At 43.1% G+C, this 21536-nt stretch overlaps 1 protein-coding gene across 2 annotated transcripts in view; it reads left to right on the forward strand.

Annotated features, from left to right (window-relative positions):
• The window catches only part of FNDC3B (fibronectin type III domain containing 3B), a 316784-nt gene that overhangs the window by 248343 nt on the left and 46905 nt on the right, over positions 1-21536 (forward strand). For both annotated transcript variants that reach the window (XM_045851135.1, XM_045851136.1), the window contains exons 12-19: positions 8708-8832; positions 10010-10184; positions 11968-12054; positions 13218-13356; positions 15238-15309; positions 17338-17456; positions 19135-19240; positions 20162-20334. In XM_045851135.1, the coding sequence (XP_045707091.1) occupies positions 8708-8832; positions 10010-10184; positions 11968-12054; positions 13218-13356; positions 15238-15309; positions 17338-17456; positions 19135-19240; positions 20162-20334 (996 nt within the window). The remainder of the gene's footprint in view (positions 1-8707; positions 8833-10009; positions 10185-11967; positions 12055-13217; positions 13357-15237; positions 15310-17337; positions 17457-19134; positions 19241-20161; positions 20335-21536) is intronic.

A 21536-nucleotide genomic window follows, 5' to 3' on the forward strand; every position in this document is an offset into this window, starting at 1 on the left:
GGTGTAGAACTTGAAATGGAGAGAGCAGAAAAGGCCAGTGGCAGGTGGAGCCCATACGCCCCCAGGGAGCCATTAGCAAGCCCCACAGTGCCCAGAAGTCCTGTTGCAGAAACCGCAGTGGCAGGCCCCAGATTGTCACTTCTGGGACACCTGGCTCGAGAGCAGCCAGCCTTGCTCGTTTTAGGAGTTGAGCTGGCCACTTAAGTGCTATCTATTTTATAAATCAGATAACTGTTTAACTTAGGTGTTGACTAGTTAGTATTGTTGATCTTGCAGAACATTTTTTTTTTTGCCCAAGTGAAGTTGCACATGGCTTTTCAGGTTAGACGGCAATGGGAAGTAGAGTGACTTGGGGGTCACAAAGGGGCTCAGCAGAGCCTCCCTGAGGATGACGCAGGTGACACTCTGTCTGCGGTGCCACGCTGCCTTAGGCTGCATGTCTGTTCAGTGGAGAAAACCGGGATGGCCTGGATCCATGTGCCTCTTGGTCATTCTCAGGGAGAACCCTCAGAGATTGGAGAGTGGGGTCTCAGGTTGGTTTGGTGCCCTGTCCATCAGAAACCATCTTTCACACAAGTGCCTTGAGCCTGACCAGTGGCCTGGCAGAGCAGCAGCCTTGTGCCCCATCACAGACCTACCCCGCCACGCCCAAGAGTGCTGTCAGAGGGCCAGGGAGAAGCTTCCTCCCCTCCAGCTCCTACTGAAGGAAACTAGGCCAGGCAGGATTTAGCAACTCTGAGAGGTCCACAGGAACCTAAGGCAAAGAGCTGAGTTAAAAAGAGCCCTCTCTCTTAGGGACCTCAGCCCCATCGTCTGCACACCTGAAGCAGATTCTCCATCTGCTTATCTTTTGTCACACGTGTGAGGGATACATTTGGGCAGCGGGATTTGTGAGGAGCTTCCGGCTGAGACAAAATTCCAAACACGCATCTTTGCCCTCGGCACCCAACTGACCAACTCACGTTTGTTGTGCCCACTTGGTCCGTGGCTAGAGGGGTGGACTGAGCACATCCATCTCTTGTAAACAGTATTGGGGCTTGTTCCCTTCCTCTCCCTTCACTGGAACAGTCTGAGCACACTGATCTTATCGAAGAAGTGGATCTGATGAACCACCATCTTCAGAGGGATATACAGAAAAATTGTTTGTTCTAAGTCAAAGGACCTGGTCACCCTTGCCTGTTTCAGGTAGCTCAGCCTCTCTCACTACTAGAAAAAACAAGTGTGACAGGGGATGAAATAAATGCAGTACTTATTTAGTAGCCTGGAGCCAAAAACTATCCCAGCCCCTTTTCTTACCTTTGAAGGCTCCTCTGTGCCAGAGCGCTCAGTAAAGCGAAAGAGGCATCACTGAGGAGAGAGTGAGGTTTGGCACAAGGACCTTTTGAATCCACCCAGATGTGGGGTGTCTCTACCTCCCTGTTATGAACCGTTCTTATATATGGTTATGCTGCACATACATGCTCTTTTATTTCTCAAGCCAACATTTATCTTTGATGTTGCCTGGGGTCGGCCAGCGCTGGAACAACTTCTAAATATAGACGTACTAGCAGACTAAATCTTCGAGCCTGGCAGTAATTCAGTTGGCCAGCGCAACCTTATTTTTTATTTGATTTATCTCTGCCGTTTCTGACAGGCTGAGCTATGCCTGTTACAAAGAGTGCACAGCCCAGAACTGCTCAGCCCTTTTCTGGATCCAACAGCCATAGGCTACAAGCACATAACAACTGATAACCAAACCCATGTAACTTTTTTAGCAGACAGTTATCAAATGTGGAAAGGGCAGGTTGCGAGGGCAGCAGGCGTGGCTGTGACAGACCCTTAAGAGAAGGAGGTCAGCGGAAAGGGGCCGTAGATCGAGAAAACATCGGGAAGAGCTGCACTCACGTGACCAAAGGGAGCCAGGTCACTGTGGGTTCTGGCACCCTGTGTTGTCCATTCTTATTTTCTCGCTCCAGGAAGAGGAACAGGAAGGATCATTTCCAGTCTGTTAATTTGGAGGAGATTGAAAATATCAGCCAACTTCATCTGTTAGTGCCAGTTTTGGAAATAGCAGCTTCCAGGGTCATTAGTGCCAGGGTAATTAGAAATGTTAGCCAGAGCAACCACATTCCCCACAGTCTACAGAATTACTCCTGGCAGGAAAATACTGTAGCCTGAATTAATTGGAGTGTGTGTGAGTTATATGTTAGAACTGGCAATGGATGTGTTAATTCCTTAACAGGAAAACAACCCGCTTAGTTGATTCATCTTCCCAAGTACTGAGGACAGCTTTATGAAGACACTTAAGTTAAGAAAGAAGAAAAACTGACTTGGAAAAAAAATTGTTTTCAGCCTTTCAGTTCATAATTTTATAAATTAACAGTTACTTTTAAACATTTAACCTTAAAAATTAGTTGCAAATGAATCAAATTCTTTTCATATACTTAGATACCAGTTTTCAAATAGGCATCCCCACCTGTAACTTGATTTCTCCACTGGAACTTTATTCCACTGCATATTTATACACAGGTACCAAGGAGAGGTTACCAGTGGAGGCCCTTTGAAAAGCTTTTTAATGTGTTCACTCAGGTGGCTTTGGGTAATGCCATCCCTAAACCATCATCAAAAGACTGTTGTATGTCTATTTAAAAATCTCTCCACAGTTCTCTACAACTTTTGGGGTAGCATTTTGAAAAATCTTAATTTAGTCTAAAGTGTAGCTTGGTAAGATGAAGTAACTTTATTGCCATTGATTAACAGTTTTCATTGATCTTTATCATTGAAGATGGCTACATTTTTATCTTCTACAAAAATAGTTTTTAAAATCTCTTCAGAGAGGCCTTACTCTGGGATGGTTCTGAAGGAAAAGGTGTGGACTGAGTGCATGTAGAAGGTAGAAGCCTTTATTCAGGCATACAGTGAACGTGTGTTCTAGCACGCGCACTTCCGCTTCCTTCCTTCCTTCCTTCCTTCCTGTTTGTAGTGCAGGACAAATCTATAAAAGTTTACTGAGAAACTTCATACCAGTAGCATAAATGGATGTGCATCAACATAGAAGAGTATAATATTACATAACAAATTAACTCAAAACTTAATGGCTTAATGCAGTCGCTTTCTTATGTGCCTGGATTGTGGGTGGGAATTTGAACAGGACACTGAGGAAATGTCTTGTCTGGGTACCGCACTTGCTGGAGCTTCAGCTGGGAGGGCTCATTAGGGGTTCATATCTTCTAGTGCGGTCTTCCCTCACAAGTCTAGTGTTCATGGGTAGTTTTGGTAGGACCTCATCTGGGGCTCCTTCACAGCATGGCAGCCATTAGGGAGTCAAAATTGCAAAAGTTAATGTTCCTAGGGAAAAGACAGAAGCTGCATCACCTATTCAGACCTAGCCTTGGAAGTCACACAGCTTCATGTTCTCTCAGTTACGAGTGAGTCACGAGCACACCCACATTCAGGAGAAAGGGCCATAGATTTTGCTCCTCAGTGGTAGAGTATCAGAGAGTTTGTGGACTTGTTGAAAATCACCACCATGTGACACAAGGCTTCTCTCGACTCCCTTAGTCATGAGAAACCATTAATAAATCTTTTCCCCTTTATCTTTGTATAGCACATGTGGTGTGTTTGAGTAACTAGACCATAGATACGAGGCCATGAATTTTGAAAGTGCAACATAACTCGTTTTCCTACTGTTCCTTCTCTTCTGAGTGTTCTGGGGAGAGGGAGAAGGAAGGCGTAAATGTGCACCCAGAAACGCAGTGGTCGGTGGGGACTCAGGCCCTGCTCTGCTCAGGGAACGATGGAAGAGATCACTATCTGCTCCCTTAGTGATAAGGACAGGGAACCGGGAGGTGAACGGTATCTCTGCCAGTTCGTGCCTCTGCCTCATGTCCTGCTCCTTTGGGTTGACTCACAGCAGGTCAGCAAAGTATTTAAATTTTTGTTGGGGGGGTAACTAAGAAACATAATTTTGTTTAATAGCTAATTTTTATTAAACTACATATTAGGAAGTAATGGGAAATATTCAAGTAGATAATTAAATTGCAGAAGATAAAAATAGGAAAATGGAGTCTGTGTCTTTCAAAATATCTAAAACCTTTTATATTTATAATTAAACTCAAAATTCATTTTAAACAATGAAACAATGTGTGATAAGGTTAACATCTTTGTCCCTGGGGTCATTAACACATCTGGGCAAAAATATTTCTAAGGGTGAGTCATTCTGGGCTACGTAGCCACATAAGTATATTTTACTCACTCCTCCAAGCCCTCTTCTCTCACCCCTGCCTTCCCGAGACAGGGCCCTTTCAAGTCGGATGCAAAGTGGGAGGTTATTGACATTCTTCAGAATTTTGCAGGGACCTTGTTGGATCCAGAAGGACATCTGGATTCATTATTTTTGGACTTGTAACCAAATTCTTGACTCTTCTAAGAAAGTGAGGATGAGGATGGAGCAACAGGCAAATGCTGCTAGAGCATATGCTCTTCTACGTGTTATAAGGCTGGAACTTTCCTCCAGAGATGTTGACCCCCTTTAGAATGAATCTAGAACTGAAAGGTGACCCTTGCTCACCAAGGATAAGATGAATGAGATGTCCAGGCTAGGCCAGGAGGCTTCGTGGTAAATACGGCTTTAGTACACAGGGGACCACACTGCCTGAGACGTGCTAGTGGAAACGGGGAATGGCCAAGGCTCTAGAAAGTAGATGACATGCCCTATGTTTTTGTTCAGTGGTAAGACAGAGGACATAGAGGCAAAGTGGGAAGCTTAGGACTGGGGAAGGACTGATCTGATATGTGTACGTGAGCCAGCTTGCTGGCAAATCCAGTGCTTCCCTGGAGAGCAAATTTGACCAGAAGTCGAGGACATGGTGCCCTGGGCTCTGGTTGCAAAACTGTTCCACGTGTCTCAACACCCAGGGTATTATTGAACTGGTACTCTCAGGGTAAGTCTGGGTGTGGGGTGACAGTAGATTAGCAAGGACCATAAATTCAGTTGAATGAGAAGGGACAAAAGAAAGCAACCCAGGTTGGTAATACCGCACCTCATGCCAGATTGAATGCTGTGAAGTTTATTGGCACACAGTTGATTTGCACTTCAAGATTGCTTCACATTGTAGTAAAGATGAGCTTTGTCCTTGAATGAACCTAATGTGTGCTCATGCATGGCCTACATTGTGAAATGGAAACAAGCCAGGGAACCCTGAAAATCTGCCTTTTTTGGCCTGTGGACACTGGCAGTAGAATGTGAGGCCAGAACAAGGCTGGGTGTTACATTGCCTCGTGTCAGATAGAGCCCAGGGGCCAGGTCTGCTCCAGAATGATCAGGGGTTTGGGCTCAAAGCCCCCTCTCCCCTTTTTCTCTAATTGGGGTGAAGTTTCCTTCTCTTCCCCAGGAGAGCAGGAACACAGGTGCGCTATTTCAGGGAGTTTCTGGTCCTCATCTCTCACATGCGCCTGATCCCACCTGGAAGAGCATCCTGGCCCCAGCTCTTCCCTTGGGCACCAGCCAGCTTCTGGGCCTTTTAGACCCACTCCTGACCCCACTCCCCACTCTCCTCTCTTCTGTGTGAGTCACAAGTTGGCCTAGCAGCAGTGGTTGACCAGGGTAGGGCCTGGGCCCCGGACATACCTGCTTCCTGTGTTTGACCGGAGTCTTGATGACAGCAAGCCTGAAAACGGTCGGATCGCCCATTTCTGTTAGGGCCATGTTTTAGCGGGAAACTTTGCCCCAGGATGACTTTAAATTATTAAGCGTACGTTTCCTTTCCAGGTGAAGGTGGTCTGTCTCAGGAACCCTGTGTCATTTAAGTTAGATTTTATTAGAACAAAGAACATTTCACAGGTTGTAATCTCTCAGAATCATTTGAAGCCATGCTACCTATAAAATCTGGAAGTTACGATTTGCCACCTGTAAGACTTCACTCATATTAAAGGCTTGCACATATTTAATTTCTGATAAACAATGATTAAGCATTCATGTTGTAATTCCTGTCAGTTTGTCTGAATCTTTCAACCTTCTAGACCACTATCTTAACAAAAAATCCTGTCCATTTCTGTCAACAACAAGAACTGGGAAATATTTTATTTATAAATGCTGTTTGCAACCTGTGCTTCCTCTTGGTTTACAAGCAAATTCTCAACATCACTTTGAACATGGACCTTGGTGCCTAAGCCCCCAGAGCCATTCCAGAGCCGGGCACCGGCTGCCGTGGAAGACCAGGGCTGCGGGGGCTTTCTCCATCCTCATTTGCTTCCTTCTCCGCTGTGGATCACTGTTCCCTGCGGTGACTTTTATGAATGTTATTTTTTTTTCTTCCCAGGTGGCCCTTTTAAAATAATCTCCATGTCATACATGAATATTTCCTTTTACTCAAAAGCTTCTCTTGTGTCTGAAATATTTTAACCTAACTTTCCACGGTGTTTGCTTTATTCTCAGCGACTTCTAAAAATTCACCAATAAGCCTTACTTCTTTAACTCTGTGAACTATTTGGACCCTTACCCCTTCTGACTCTATAGACTCTGGTTCTCAGACTTGATTCTAAGGTTCCCGCAAGTCTGCCTCTTTTTCATGTTCTTAAGGACCATGAACAAAGTACACCTTGGAAGGCAGTAAGATGGAAAATTTGGCATACTTTGTCTAAACAAGTTGGAGTTTATTTAGCAGTTGTTCCTGATGCTGAAGTAGTAATTGAAAATAAAAATGTTAGCAACATAGGAAATGTCTTAAAGGTCACAGGATGCCTGCCCCCTCCCCACCCCACCCCCCACACCATTCTTTAGTGAGCCCCATTGCAATGGCCCTTTAAAAGATAAAAGTCTAGTTCTCAGCATTGATGCCTCTGCACTCTTCTTTCTCATTTAAATCACGGACAGTCTGGTTTTCACCATATTGAAGCAAATCAACCTAGTAAGGAACAGACTGACTTTTATTTACTGGCTGTAGTTCTGAGCGCCAGAAATGGGCAAAGGAGACCAAACAAAGAAATACGAAAAATGAGGCATTGAAGGGCAGCCAGCATTGGGTTTGGAAGGGATGAGGCTTCCGTGGCGGCAGGATGTGCCTTTCTTGCTCTGTTTACTCTAAGCTCAGAAGTAGAGGAAAAAGAAGGTAGATCACACTGCAGCCTGAGAGGGATACAAAACATACTGGGGCATAGAGTGTAATCAGACACTGGCTGTAATTATGCAAATGTGTGTATAAAGAGCTTTTATATGAATAAATCGTCTGCAGCAACCTTAACACTCAAGGTTAAAGTAAGCAGAAGGACACAGCGACTTCACTCAAGGAGCAGCGGAAAAATGCTATGCTTTACTGTTGGCACCTGAATGTTCTTTGAACCCTTGATAAAAAGACTTTTGGATCTTAAAGAGATTCAGACTTCTCCTCCCTTCCTGGAAAGGCACCACTTTGCTCAGGGAGGGGCTGGTGGGGAAGGGTCAGTGTGAGGATGCAGGTGCAAGGTGGTTTTCAATCTGGTCATCCTAGTAACACTTCCAGCTAAACGTATGTTTATTTGGTTTTTAATTAAAATTTACCTGGAATGTGATTTAATGGTAAGCATTTGGAGGTCTGCTTAAAGGAAGGAAATGTTTGAATTTGCTTAGAAGAAAAATGTGCTTTCGTCTTTTTTTGTAATAAAATAAATTGAGAACTTCAAACATACTTTGGAAGGCCCAGGGCACAACCATCTGATTAGAATGCTAAGATACTTTCAATGTTGTTGGGTGTTTTTCTTTGCATGAACGTAGATAAAATACTGTGGATTACGGGTAGAAAATATTTGCTCTAGCATACTGCTGATGTGAGTACTCCATGCCTCCAAGCATGGCACAGTGCAGTCGGGTTCTGTTTTTTTTTTCGTATTCATTGGTCTATTAAGAGAACCCACTGGAGTGTTTTCTTTTCACTTCAAGGAATTTGAAGCATCATGTAAGGCTAGAAAGGCATTAAAAATATATTTCCAGTCTCATAAGACACATAGGAGTAGCCGTAATACATATAAATGAATTCAGCCAATGTTCCAAGTGCTTATCAGCTATTCATTTCACCTCTGCAAGCATTGATTGAGCTCCCAGATTGTCCAAAGCACTGTTATGAGAACAGCAGATGTGGACGAGATGATTCAAAGGCATGTGACCAATATTTAGGGATCAGTGAGCAAATCGCCCACCATCACCGGAATGTGCAAGTGGGGAGATTGGTGGCTGAGGCAAGACAGGACAGGAGACTGGGAGGCTTTCTGTGGCAGGTCAGGCTGGGTAGACAGCTCTCGGCTGCTGGGGAGGACCCCCTCGGCTGCTGGGCAGACGCTGGGGAGCACCGTGCATTTCCCACCCTGGCGGTCCCTCCAGGGCAGCAGACTTCCTCTCAGTTGGTCGGACTGGGCAGTGCGACCAACCTGAGTGAGGAAGATTTGAGAAATTGGGTATTGTCATATGCCTGAGAGGGCCTTTTTATTTTGTTAACCGAAGCCACCTTAGAAGTATCACAGATACAGAGCATTAGTCATCTCAGGTACAGAATTTCCTGAAGTGCCTTTATGCTAAGGATGACATTTCATTGAGAGCATTTTTATGTGCAACTAAAAACACTTTGCTAGAAGCTTTCCTGCTCTTGGTTTAGTTCATCCAAACTAGGACGTTAAACAGTTATTCAAAACGTTCCTTCATTTTTTTATGTTTTTTTTTTTAAAAAAACTCATGTGTCTTGTTTCACTTTTCTCTTAGGGAAAAAGAAACAGTGGTTTCAGGCAGTGCTTCTTTGGGAGCCAGAAGCATTGCAAGTTGACAAAGCTTTGTCCAGCAATGGGGTACACATTCAGGCTGGCCGCCCGGAATGACATCGGTACCAGGTATGGCGTTTCCTTGTCCTCATGTGTGTGGTCATTACGCGTCTTCCTCCCCTGCTTCCGGAAGGCATGAGGACACTGCTGCCTCCACACTGAACCGATTTAAGGCTTTTCGAGGAGGAATCTTAGTCAGAGGGAAGAAGGCCACTTCTGAGGTGATAATGCCACTGGGTGGCCCCTTTGCATTCTTGCAAGCTATAATGCAAAGGCCCCGGGAGGCGCCTCTCTGAGAACCAAGATGAAGGTAACAAGTGCAGATACTGAAAGGAATCCCTCTTGCAGCCGCATTTTTTTTTCAGGTCCCTTGGCCTTTTTCTTTCATCATGTTAGTGAACTACTCATTCTGTTACTTTTTCCAATTGTGTATTTCCTGATACAAAGAAAGGGGTGCAGGGCCAGCCACTGTCGTCCAGCTGAGGTTGGATTCTTACAGGAGGGGAGAAAATATGAACTGCCAGGCCACCACAGCTCAGAGGCTGCAGGAGGAAGACAAGAGCAAGTGTGCAGCAAATCGTCGGTGGTTGCAGATGCTTTGAGTGACTGTCTTTCAAGTGTACTTCCTTGATAACTCATGATTAAAGGAAAAGTCTTTTCATCACTGCTTATTGAAAATCCTAAAGGTTCAGCACATCACTGGTCTCCACCTTTTTTTGAGTCTCCGTCTCCACCCATGATAGCTGTTGCAGTTTTAGGGTTCACTGGTTAAAGAGTGATAACGATAAAGGCTTCCATGGTTGAAGAATTTGTAAATGATGGGAAAATACCCACAGACTTCTGAAAAGTAGCACTGTGTGTATTTGTAAAACATTTATTTTATCAACAGACATTATTTATGTTCACACTGAGTCAAAGACTCCTTGGTAGCTGTGGCTCATAGCTTGGTAGACATGGCACTAAATTGTGCTTTCTGTGGGGTGCTTTTGGGGGAAAATAAGTTCTTATATTTTGTCCTGTAATGCATTGTGCTTTTTAAGCAGAAGACTGAAGGGGGACATTGGCAAATAAAAGTTGTGATCAGAAGTATCTCAAAACGCCTTCCTTTGCTTGCTGAAGCGCTAGGCCCCAGACTTTCCCACCCAAGCAGCCTGTGCAGTAGGCAGTCCTGTCCTCTCCCACTGAAAGTACTGAGGCTCTTCACGTGCCCCTAAACCTGTGCGCTCCTGCGTTTATTTCTCTACAGTAGTTACAGCCAAGAGGTGGTATACTACACACTAGGAAACATTCCTCAGATGCCCTCCGCACCAAGGCTTGTTCGAGCTGGGGTCACCTGGGTCACGCTGCAGTGGAATAAACCAGAAGGCTGTTCACCTGAGGAAGCGGTCACCTACACCTTGGAAATCCAGGAGGATGAAAATGTAAGTTTTGCTGATCTTACACCCTTGCATGTGTTCTCTGTAAGTCAGTATGGCATAACTACAGGACCCCATGAAAGTCGAGTAGCTACACAAATTCAAAACCAAACCCTTAACGTCATCCACTACAGCCACCACCACCAGCAGCAACCTGTCCTTCCCACAGTCTTTCCCATCTCAGTGCGTGGCATCTCCATCCTCTCTCGTGGGGAACCGAAAACCCTCCCAGTCATCCTTGACTCCATGTATAATCAGTCAGCAAATCCTTTTAAATCTTCCTTCAGGAGTTATTCAGAAAAATCACTATTTCTCAACACCTCCAGGGCAATGCCTCTTTCACAAGCCACCAGTCTCACCTCTGGATTACTGTGATGGCGTCTGAAGTATTTCTGCCCCCTTCACCCTGACTATACTAGACTCAGCCCTCCACAGGAAGCCTGGGTGATCCTGTCAGTGCTGGGCTCAAAACCCTTCCCATCTCAGTGCTGCCCTCTGCCTTCCAGAGGGAAGGCCTGCACTCCCCTGATGCCCACAGCCCTTTGTTCCTGCTACTGTAGTCTCAGGGGGCACGCCAAGGGGCACGCCAGGCAGCCCTGCCCCAAGGGCCTTCGCAGGGCCTAAGCCTTGTGGCTAGAATGCCCTTTCAGATAGCTGTGACTCTCTTCCCTCATTTCCTTGAGGTGTCTTCTCACACGTCACCTCTTTGGAGAGCCCTTTCCTGGCCTGTAAAGCAATGCTGTCTAATCCAGCTTTCCATGATAAAAATGTTCAATAGTTTGTGCTGACCAATAAGGTAGTGTCTATTGCCACATGACTGTTGAGCATTTAAAATATGGCTGTGGGCTCAAGGAATTAAATTTTTAATTGTAACAGAGTCACCCATGTGTAAAGAGCCACCCATGACTGCCTTATTTAACCTGTGCAGCTATAAAGAACAGCACCTTACTGGGTCCACCATTCTGTCCTTTTACCCAGCTTAATTTTTTGTTACAGCACTTAGTGCCGTGTGATATGCTTCATGTTTATATATAGGCTTTGTTTTGTTTTAGTCACTTTCTCCAGCTGGCACGTTAGTTGCTCTGGCCTGTCCTTGGGCAGTACTTGAGCCCCTGGGGCCTAGAAAAGAGGGCCTGGTGCGGAGAAGGTCTCAGTGATATTGGATGGGTGGATGATAGTCACATTGAATGAATTTTGTACATTCGGCTTTTAGTGGGATATTTATTCCTTCCCCATCCAAGCTGTCCTTTCTTCCTTGGCCAGAAGAGGACACTGTGTGGTCAGAAATCTCAGCCAGTTTATTGTGCAGCACATTGCAACTTGGCAGCGAAGACCTCAGCACAAGGGGTTTTTTTCAGGACAACATTTAAATAATTTTTTAACGTACGTACTGCTTTGTAACAACTACCATTTGGTGGTTAAGTTCTTTGTTTAAAATGCTTATTGAGTAACCAGGGAAAGTTTGCTCTTAAAGAAAGCATATGGTGGCATCTATTGCAAAGCAAATTTTTACATTCTCTCCGAGAGCATTGTTCTCATTGAAAATAGTATTAGCCTTACGATAAAGTTGAACAGACCCAGGAGAAATTACAGTGTGATAGTGTTTAATTTTTACCTAAAGCTGGAGTGCTGTCCTCAGCACCAACACTTCGGACACCTTTGCAATAGCTGCCAGACCTCTGGCCTACTGGCGATGGCGGAAAGAGGCCACATAAAAACCCTACATGCACCGGTGTGTAATGTCCAGGTTTTATGGTACTGATGTTTCTTTCTGGCTTTGCCCTTTCAGGATAACCTTTTCCACCCAAAATACACTGGAGAGGATTTAACCTGTACTGTGAAAAATCTCAAAAGAAGCACACAGTATAAATTCAGGGTGAGTCAGTCATTTTGATACCTGAACTGCTTAAAAAAGAAGCTGGTTTTTGTTTTACCCATTTACTATTTTAAATTGATGCTACAGGTCAAAATTTTTTTTTAATTCACTGCATTTACATTTAAAAAAAAACATTATAATATGCACACCAAACTAATTTTGAGAGAGAAACCTACTTTTGAGAGAGAAAACTGTCGTAATGTGCTGTAATAAATTGCTTCACAGCACGGCCACACGGCCCTGCCGGGAAGACCCACACCAGACGCTCAGTGTGCGTGTCTCTCACCTGCACGCCACACCCTCCTCTCCACTCGTTCTCCTTTTAACCCGGTTTTTCTGCTACTCTCCATTTTCCTTTGCGCTTCTGCTCATTTTTTTTCTCAACTGTTTCTATTTTTCTTTACCCACTCCCTCCCCACTTAGGCTTTTGCTTTGGTTGTTAACAACCACCATTAATGCCAATGTAGGATTTTATGTTGTAGCCAAAACCAGTGCTTTGCAACCACTAAGAGAGAGAGAACCAGGCTGCTGCAGACTGTTCACTGCCCCTGCGCACGGTGCTTGCTCTCCATTGTGACAGCGTGTGTTTTGGAGAGAGAAGATCCCACCCTCCCTTCTGTAATTTGGGGGTCAGGTGGTGTTAACTGGGCGGGTAGTAGTCACTCAGTACACAGCTGTCAAATTATCAAGTGAAAGTTGTGATTATTTGAGGAAAATGTCAGTTTCTGAGATTTTAAGGAACCCTTGCTATTTGATCCTGGCCGTGAGAACATGGCTATACTGCTAGCATTCCTCCACAAGGTGGCGTTGCACTGCTCTCACACAGGTGAGGTGGTTCCTGTCCGCTTCCTCCCCCTCCGTGTTTTCCTCTCACAGAAACTAAGAATGTGGTGGTAGTAACCGGCATTGCTTTGTGTCTTCTTGAAAGAGTAAAATGGCAGCTAAAACCCACCTTATTCTATTTTTCATTGTTAATAGCCAACTCTACAGAAAATAAGTACTTCATAAATGCTTAGAAAGTAGTAGTTTGAGATTGAGAGAGAAAATGTGTGTATGTGCCTGTGTGACTTTATGGATGCCTTGATCTTGCCATGTTAAAAAACCACCACTGACTTGATGGCTGGTATCTCAAGCATGTTAATATTCTCTCGGTTGTGGTGTAGCTGACTGCTTCTAACCTGGAAGGGAAAAGCTGTCCCAGTGAAGTCTTGGTTTGTACGACGAGTCCCGACAGGCCTGGACCACCTACAAGACCCCTCATTAAAGGCCCAGTTACATCGCACGGCTTTAGTGTCAAGTGGGGTATGTTTGCTGCTGTTGCTTCTTTTTGGACAGATTTTTTAAATGTATTAATTTCAGTAGTGACAAACCAAAATAAAAATTAAAAGGGCAGTATTACAGTACTTATGGGGGTTTTACACATTTGGAAAAAGCAGATGAGAAACATCCAGAGAACTCCACAAATTAGTACAATGGACAATTTTGAAAGCATACCATACTTTCTGATTTTCCTGTATTACATGGTTTTCCTATATTTTTAATGTATTATTGATTTGAATGTAGTAATCTCTGAGTATATATTTCATTCTTCAATAGCTTGCCCTTAAGAAAGCAGTCATATTTAATGTAAAAATTTGTTTTATACAGTTAATATTGAAGTAAATTTCAAAATTTAGGTATGCCATCACGAGTAAATTTTGACATGCACAATGTTCGCATTAAAATGAATTAGGAACACTTTAGATTTTGTTGTAATTTGTAAATGACCAGCCAGAGGTCTTCAACTTCAGGCATTTTTCCTATTAAGTTCCTTGTGTAGTGGTTGGGGCATCAGGTAGAATGATACTGTGGCTCACCTCTGCTGCTTCTCTTATTTCAAGGACATGAATGCCATTAGGATATTGATAAACATTTGCAATTACATGTAAAGCTTTTATGATATGTATATAATTATCACTAATGTCATAATAATACTAGTTATCTAAAAGGTTAAAAAAAATAGAATTTAAAATAAGATTTTATGTGGCAGCCCAAGTAATATAAAGGGAATTTAAGATATTATTGAATCATTGTTGGAAACCAACCACTGAGACATATAACTGTTTCAAATCACCTAATAATTTTGAGACAGAATTATTAGGGTATGTATTTCCCTGGAAGATCAATATGATTAAGAGAAACTGTAAAAATTTAGGTGTGCTTTTTGCCAGACCGTAAAGCTTTTTTGTCCTCAGAAAATCTTAGAAAGTTCTGTTAACACCGTATATTTACTTTCATTAGCCATATGCTGTAATATTTAACTTTGTTGTTTTAAATATCTATTACTGAAGTCTGTATGCATTAATGGAAATCGCAGGTTAAAGGAGAAGGGAAATAAAGTTTCTGAGTCTTTATGTGAGTAATCTGAGAGTACATCTAAAATACAGAGGTGGCTGACTGATAGCAGAGGTAAATTCTGCGTAGTCTTACAAAATTACAATGCAAGATATGTTTCTGCTCAGAAGAGAAAAGTTACACGCAGTTAGGAGAGGACTAAATACCCAGAGTGTCGCAGGGCTCTGGTCATAAGCCAGAACCTCTTCCTCAAACCACGTCTTTAGTGTATGTACTCATTGGTCCATAACTCTGGTTTTGTATTAGTCTCACTTGGGAAATAAAGTTTGATTAATAGCAGGCTGTGGTGGTACAGATTTATTATATTCTGACGTTTTGTTTATTTTGTCAATAAATGTTTCACTTCTCTTTCATCATCCATCTCTCAAAAGAATCTGGCCAGTGATAATATAAGTGAAATAAAAAGAAATACATAAATATTTCATCTTATATAAAAATCACTATGAAAGAGCAGGTTTCAGAATTCTCAAAGTAAATGTATTAACATAAGTCTTAGAAAAATCGATTCCTATTTTGAGTTTTGCTCGTGTTTCACTCAGTAAATGTTCTTTTCCATTTCTAGCTCTAAGAACTCTGAATAATCTGATAGCATTTAAGGTGTCTTGGTGTTTTTGTTTGTTTCTTTTGTTTGACAAGAAAGAAATTTCCTGAAATAATATTAATTGTGCCTTTTGGTTAAATACAGAATTAAGGCAGTATAATACTAAATGATTTTATGGGTTTCAATGATATTTACCAATAAAAATCAATGTCTTTTCATAATTAACATAGCATTTGCTTACTTTCCAGATCCTCCAAAGGACAATGGTGGTTCAGAAATACTCAAGTACTTGCTGGAGATCACTGATGGAAATTCTGAAGGTAAAGTTTTTGGAAATGCTTTTATTCAATTCCAAAGCAAGCCCTATTTTCTCATATGAGAAACATCTGTATAGTAATAGTGGGCAAGCATTCCTTCTAATGCAGGGGTGTCAAACTCATTTTCACCGGGGGCCACATCAGCCGCGCAGTTGCCTTCAAAGGGCCCTTCAGAGTTCTTCCCCCCTCCTTTGGCACACTTTCTCTGGACATTCTTATAAGCAGAGTGAGGGTCAGAAGCAATCAGCAGGAAAGATAAGGTGGGAACAGCAGACAAGTTTGGTAGCCTACAAATTCGCATGTACAATGATGGCAAACAAAATACAGTATTGCTGTAGGCTAGTGACAAGTGTCAGACTTTTATAACAAGTTAGAAAATGTTCTTTTCATCTTTGTTGTGATTTCTGAGTTAGATTGTTTACTCTTTAGTTGTCATACTATGTGGACCAAAATGGGACAAGGTTGTGTATCAGGTTCCTCAGATAACGCCTTTTTAAAAATTCTTAGGTCTTTCTAATAAAGTTCATTAAGCTTTTTTTAAAGGTATAGTCACCAGAACTTTAAAAATGATTTATCTCACTCTTCTAATAATCATTGTATTCACTGTCAATCAAAAGTGATCCCTGCATAGGAGCCCCACATACTGCAAAAAAAAGGAGTCAACAGTAACTTTTACAAACCAGCAATCCAGGTGTGTGGCCAGCCCTTTATTCTGTACCACAGAAACCACCTGGAGTGCTTTGGTTTTCCTGTTAATCGGGCCCTATTTTAAGCTAGAAACATGAGAATGCTTTGAGATGGGCACAGCTGTTGTCAGTACAAAGTCATATTCTCTACATTAGAACACCCACCCTTATAAGACGAGGCATGTGTGTGTGTGCAGTGGCTTACTATGAAAACTGAAGTGTAGTTCAAATTGTCATGGCTCTTGACCACTGATGACAATTCAAAAGTAGGTGTCATTCTCTACTTAAAGTCAACAGTTTTGTCACTGCATAGAGTGATACTTGAAACTTTTTAGTGGTCCTTATTCCCATTCAGCTTGTCAGTACAGGTTTCCTAATCAGCATTGTCAGGATAACTATCTTTAATGTTTTCCCTTCCCCTGTGGCCTTCCTGCATGTAACTTAATTGTAAATCTAACTGAATAAGCAACTGTGGTAATTCATGGAAGTTACTTTAGTAAAATAACACAGAGTAGGACAGAAACATTTTCCCTACAGCAACTTCATGGAGTTAAAATGCTTTTGTAAAACAGTTAACCAGAAATGTAGCATCAGTGAGAGCAAGACAGGAGGAAGAGCCACCCCAGCAGCTCAGGTTGGTGAGGCAGGCAGTGGGTCGAAGCAGCTTCATCAGGCACCCAGGCTGCTCCAGTGGCCCTCATTGCTGTCCTTAACCCCGAGAAGGGTCAGATAACTGGGTCACATACTGAGTGTTTCCTCTTTGTTACACTCCTAGGCATTTTTGTCTTTAAAGTGGGGCTCGGTGAAGATAGCAGGCCTTTACCCAAAGGACTCAGTCTGTAACGGGACGTTTTCATTCAGTTTCCCTCCCTGCAACCTCCAGGCAGATAAAAGCAGGGAGAAACTCTTCAGCAGACTGACCAGAAACCTCATGCCTGAGCGGCCTTCCCCATGCCCAGCTGGTCAGAGAGGCTTCCCTGCACCGGGACCACATCACAGCTCTCCTGACACGGCCCTGTCTCCTTTCACCACTCCCATGTGCCAGCCACAGATCTGTGCGGTTCCCAGCATCTAAACCGCTCGAAGTCAGAAAATGTAATGATGGTGATATTTCGTAGTCTAGCCAGCAGGACCTAGTATTAAGAATGACTCCATGTTATTTTAACATTTAACTTTGTAAAGGAAATGAAAAGAGAGCCCTTTGGCCATTAAAAAAAAGAGAGAGAGAATAGGTGATGCTGGTTTTCATGGAAACCACTTAAAGCTTTTATTTTTTAATTAGTTGTTGCTGATTATTTGCACTTTTACCAAAGGCACACACTCATGCACGAGTCTTGTTTTGCAGCAGGCCAGTGGGAAGTGGCCTACAGCGGATCAGCAACAGAACACACGTTCGCCCACTTGAAGCCAGGCACTTTGTACAAACTGCGGGCATGCTGCATCAGTACTGGTGGGCACAGTCAGGTCGGTGGTGGTCTGGTACGGATTTCTGTGAACGTCTTTGGTCAACTTCAGACAGCCCATCAATGACATCAGGATATAATTGCTATGTAAAAATGTATCACTTTTTTGAATTGTGCTTTAGAGGACATAAAAGATAAGCCCAGATGATTCTCAACTGAATTGTGACATTTTCAGGTACATTTGTCACTTAGTTATTTTTTTACAAGGTATTGTTGTGATCCCATGAGACCGTTGAAAACTGAGTGTTGCCTGGAGTTTGTGTTAGCGAAATAAGGGGGACCTCAGTTATTGCAGCGATAGGAAAGCACAGAAATGGGTCAGAATGAAAGACGTCCTGTACAGCTCCAGTGTTAACACATCCGGCAATTTTTGTGAAAACATGAGACACACCTTCCTCAAGGACCTTTACTGCCATCTGCTGGAAAGTTGCTATAGAAACCATGCACTTCTGTGACGCCTGAGCTGAAAGGCAGCACGTGCACCGCCCAGCACAGCGTCTGCAGGTTTCTTGTTTTATGCTCTTCATGTGACCTCTGACCAGCCGGTTCGTGCGCTGAGAGCCTTGGTTTCAACCACACGGCATTCTCAAAGGCTCAAAATAACCTAACAAAGCCACAAGAAGTGCTCTGGAAGTGAGATAGTTGTTGTCTAAATGGCTGTAACTTAATTCAGAAAGTGAAGGACAAGATGGTAAAAAGACATTTTGACTGTAGAGATACTTGATACTGTGGTTTGAAACCATTAATATCGAGAGAGACAGACTGAGAGGTGGTCCTTTGTAGCCTTGTGCTGGGTTGATTTTTTTTTAAGAGAATACCTGCCATTTGGGTCTCAATTTTGCCAGTCAACCCGCCTCCAGGGTTGTCCTGTGTTAGTTCTCTCCCTGCCCTCCGCACTGTGGTTCGATGGCCCACAGACACACAGGACTCCTGGTGAGGAGGCCCAGTTAGACCATTCTTAGGCAGCACTCCCTGTGCCTCCCAGGGTGTGGGGTGTCTCCACACCACAGGCACAGATTATCCGCGGGCACCTCCAATGCAGGAGACCCTACCCACCCAAGGCTCACAGGGGCTGCGCTGCTGCTCAGCATGTAGAGTGCCTCTCCACACGGCTTCTCAGGAAGAAGAATGAGTTTGCTTGAGCTGCATAGCTCTGCCTTGTTCTCTCCTGTCTCAGAAAGGGTTTAGCTTCCACATTACCAGTTCCTGCAAAAGAAGGCCTACTTATTTTTGCATTAATAGACCTGCTGGCTAATGTCAGACTCGGTTGATTAATACTGACTTTATTTGCTTTTCTGCTCTGTATGTGGACGGTTGGCCATTTATGGCACCATTTAAAATTTTCATCCAGCTGTTGTTTTGTGTCCTCTTTTGTCCTCATGAAGGGTCTTTCTAATTTGGGTTTAAAGGAAAATAACTGTGTGCTTAGGATATGTGGCACTCCTGTCTACAAATCTGACTTCAAAAATAGTCATTTTTACCGGTGCCATACACAATATATGTTCACACTTAAAACACACACATGAAGATCTCACTGCACAGAAAATCATGTGTACACATGCAATGTGTAGTGCCTTTTTGGTAGCATTTACAGATGTGGGTGGAATTTGCCTGGTATGTAGAGGTCTAATAAATTTGCAGTAACTAAGAGATGGTTCTCTCTGGTGTTTCTCCTGCAGTGTTCTGAAAGCCTCCCTGTTCGCACACTAAGCATTGCACCAGGTCAGTGTCGACCTCCGAGGGTGTTGGGTAGACCAAAGCACAAAGAAGTCCACTTAGAGTGGGGTGAGTGAACCGATCTTCACATGGACGTGGACAGTTTGGACAATTGGAGATCAAGTTTAAGACTTAATGCTTTGAAATTAACTTGGAAGTCTTCCTTCTGAAAACCATTTTTTGTTTTTGTTTTTGTTTTTCTTCTGTTGAAAAGTGTCCATACTCTTTTTACTGTATGTTGGCTCAGGATTGTATTCTGCTCGCTGTTGTTCGCCCTCCTCTTCCTGATGGCACCACATGCGTGGTTCACCCCCTGCCCTTCAGAGGGCGCTTTTCCAGAAAGTGTTTCAGAGCAGCCAGTCTTTTTCAGGAATTATTTCAACTTCATTCGTTTAAAAAAAAAGTTGTGCTCAATTTAGAGATAAACGAAGAAATGAGGTAACATCTAATTCCTCCTCATCTTTGCTGCTTTGTCACGTGTGGGTCCTGTTTTGATTCAAGCTATATTCGCATTTCTTGTATCAGCAGTTTATAGCAAATACAGCAAAATTGCAAATACAAACCTGCAGAAATCTGTCAGGCTATTTTTTCCCACCATTTATGTCTAAAATATAAAACGTCATGCCAACTTTAGATCGTGTATCTTGATTTAATGTGGCCTTTGTTTTGATGTCAAAAAAAGATTTTCTTCTGTTTCTTCCCTTCCCTTAGAAGGTCAAGAAATTTGCCTAATGGTTCTACTGTTTACGACATTATTTTATTAACATAATGAATGTACTTAAATGTACTTGCTTTGGAAAGTATCGGTAACATCACTCAGAAACTTTTTCTTTTGTATCTCTTATTTTTCGGGGGAGGGTTCTTTTGTAAGAAAGCTACCGAGGAGGGGCCACCTACATGATGTTTTGCAAACCATGTGGAAAGTCCGATATGATTTTTGTCAACTGGAAGCACGAAAAGGATGCGATGTGAGACTTTCTTCATTCCTAGATGTCCCCGCCTCTGAGAGTGGCTGCGAGGTCTCCGAGTACAGTGTGGAGATGACAGAACCCGAGGATGTGGCATCAGAGGTGTACCACGGGCCAGATCTTGAGTGCACGGTCGGCAACCTGCTGCCCGGAACTGTGTATCGTTTCAGAGTGAGGGCTTTGAACGACGGAGGGGTGAGTAGAAGGTTTTAGCATTCAGCTTCTACCCTCCTGAAATCCTCGGCAGTATCTAGCCAACCTGGACCACCATTAAAGATGTGCATATAAAATCGTCTTTCTGACTTAATATCTTGTGATTTCATGTTCCCAGCATTGGAAATTTTGTTGCCATGTCCTCATATCATTCTGTTAAGACAGAATTTAAGATTAATAAGAGCCTCACCCTTTAGATGCATTTATTAGATGCATTTATTTATTATTAGTTTTAAAAATAGTTTCCTATTTGCTCTATTGCCTCTATTAATCAGTTATGAGAAATTAAAAGTAGTATATACAATAATATTCCTTTTGCATATTGTCTAAATTATCCAGCGAAGTCTTAAGTCAGTTTTAAAACCAAACTGCTGTCGCCCTGGTCAGGTGGCTCGGTTGGGGTGTTGCTGGTGTGGCAAAGATGGGCATAAACATAAAAGCAGGCAGAAGGGTGTCAGTAGAACACATTGCCACTAACATCCCCCAAAAGTGCTAGTGATTTGTTTAGATGAGTTCTGTGCAAATAAACACATGAAATTAATTGATGAAAAATTTCAAAATAAGAAAGCCCACTAGCAGTAGCTTTTTCTTGTTCTCGGTAGTCCCGTACAAACCGTCTCAAAGGGAAGCGCGCTTTAGACCATTTTGTGTTCGCCACAACTGACGGTGAAAACCTGTGGTCTGAGGGCAGGTCTCAGGCTTCTAAACAGCAGCTGGAGTTCTTCTCATTCCCCATTAGGAAAGCATTTCAGACACAGCCCAACTTAAACTACTTCAGCAAAGTGGCACTCTACAGGGAAACGTATCGATGAGAACACGAGAAGCCTGACACCCAGACTTGTATAAGTGGAGAGAGGCGGGAGGGTGGTGATCACAGGTGCTTCAGGATCCGTTTTACTTCTGTCTTTGCTCTTCTCCCCGTTGGCCTTCCATGGCGTCTCTGCCGTAACAAAGATGAATGTGCAACTCGACTGATTTGAGTTTCACTCACTCTCATCTTTAATCAGTTAATGATACGAAAACTAGTTTTAGCTGTGGTGTACTCCTGTTCTGTTGGAAATTAACCATGTAGTTGACTTTTAGTCACCATGTCCATTTCAGAAAGCTTCTCTCCCACTCTTGACCCCCCAACCATACCCAGTATATTTGCAAGTTGTATTGGAAAAATGTGAGAGATTTTGAGT

The sequence above is a fragment of the Phyllostomus hastatus genome, unplaced genomic scaffold, assembly GCF_019186645.2.
Source record: "Phyllostomus hastatus isolate PE091 unplaced genomic scaffold, TTU_PhHast_1.1 phas_contig_86, whole genome shotgun sequence".
Lineage (NCBI taxonomy): Eukaryota > Metazoa > Chordata > Mammalia > Chiroptera > Phyllostomidae > Phyllostomus > Phyllostomus hastatus.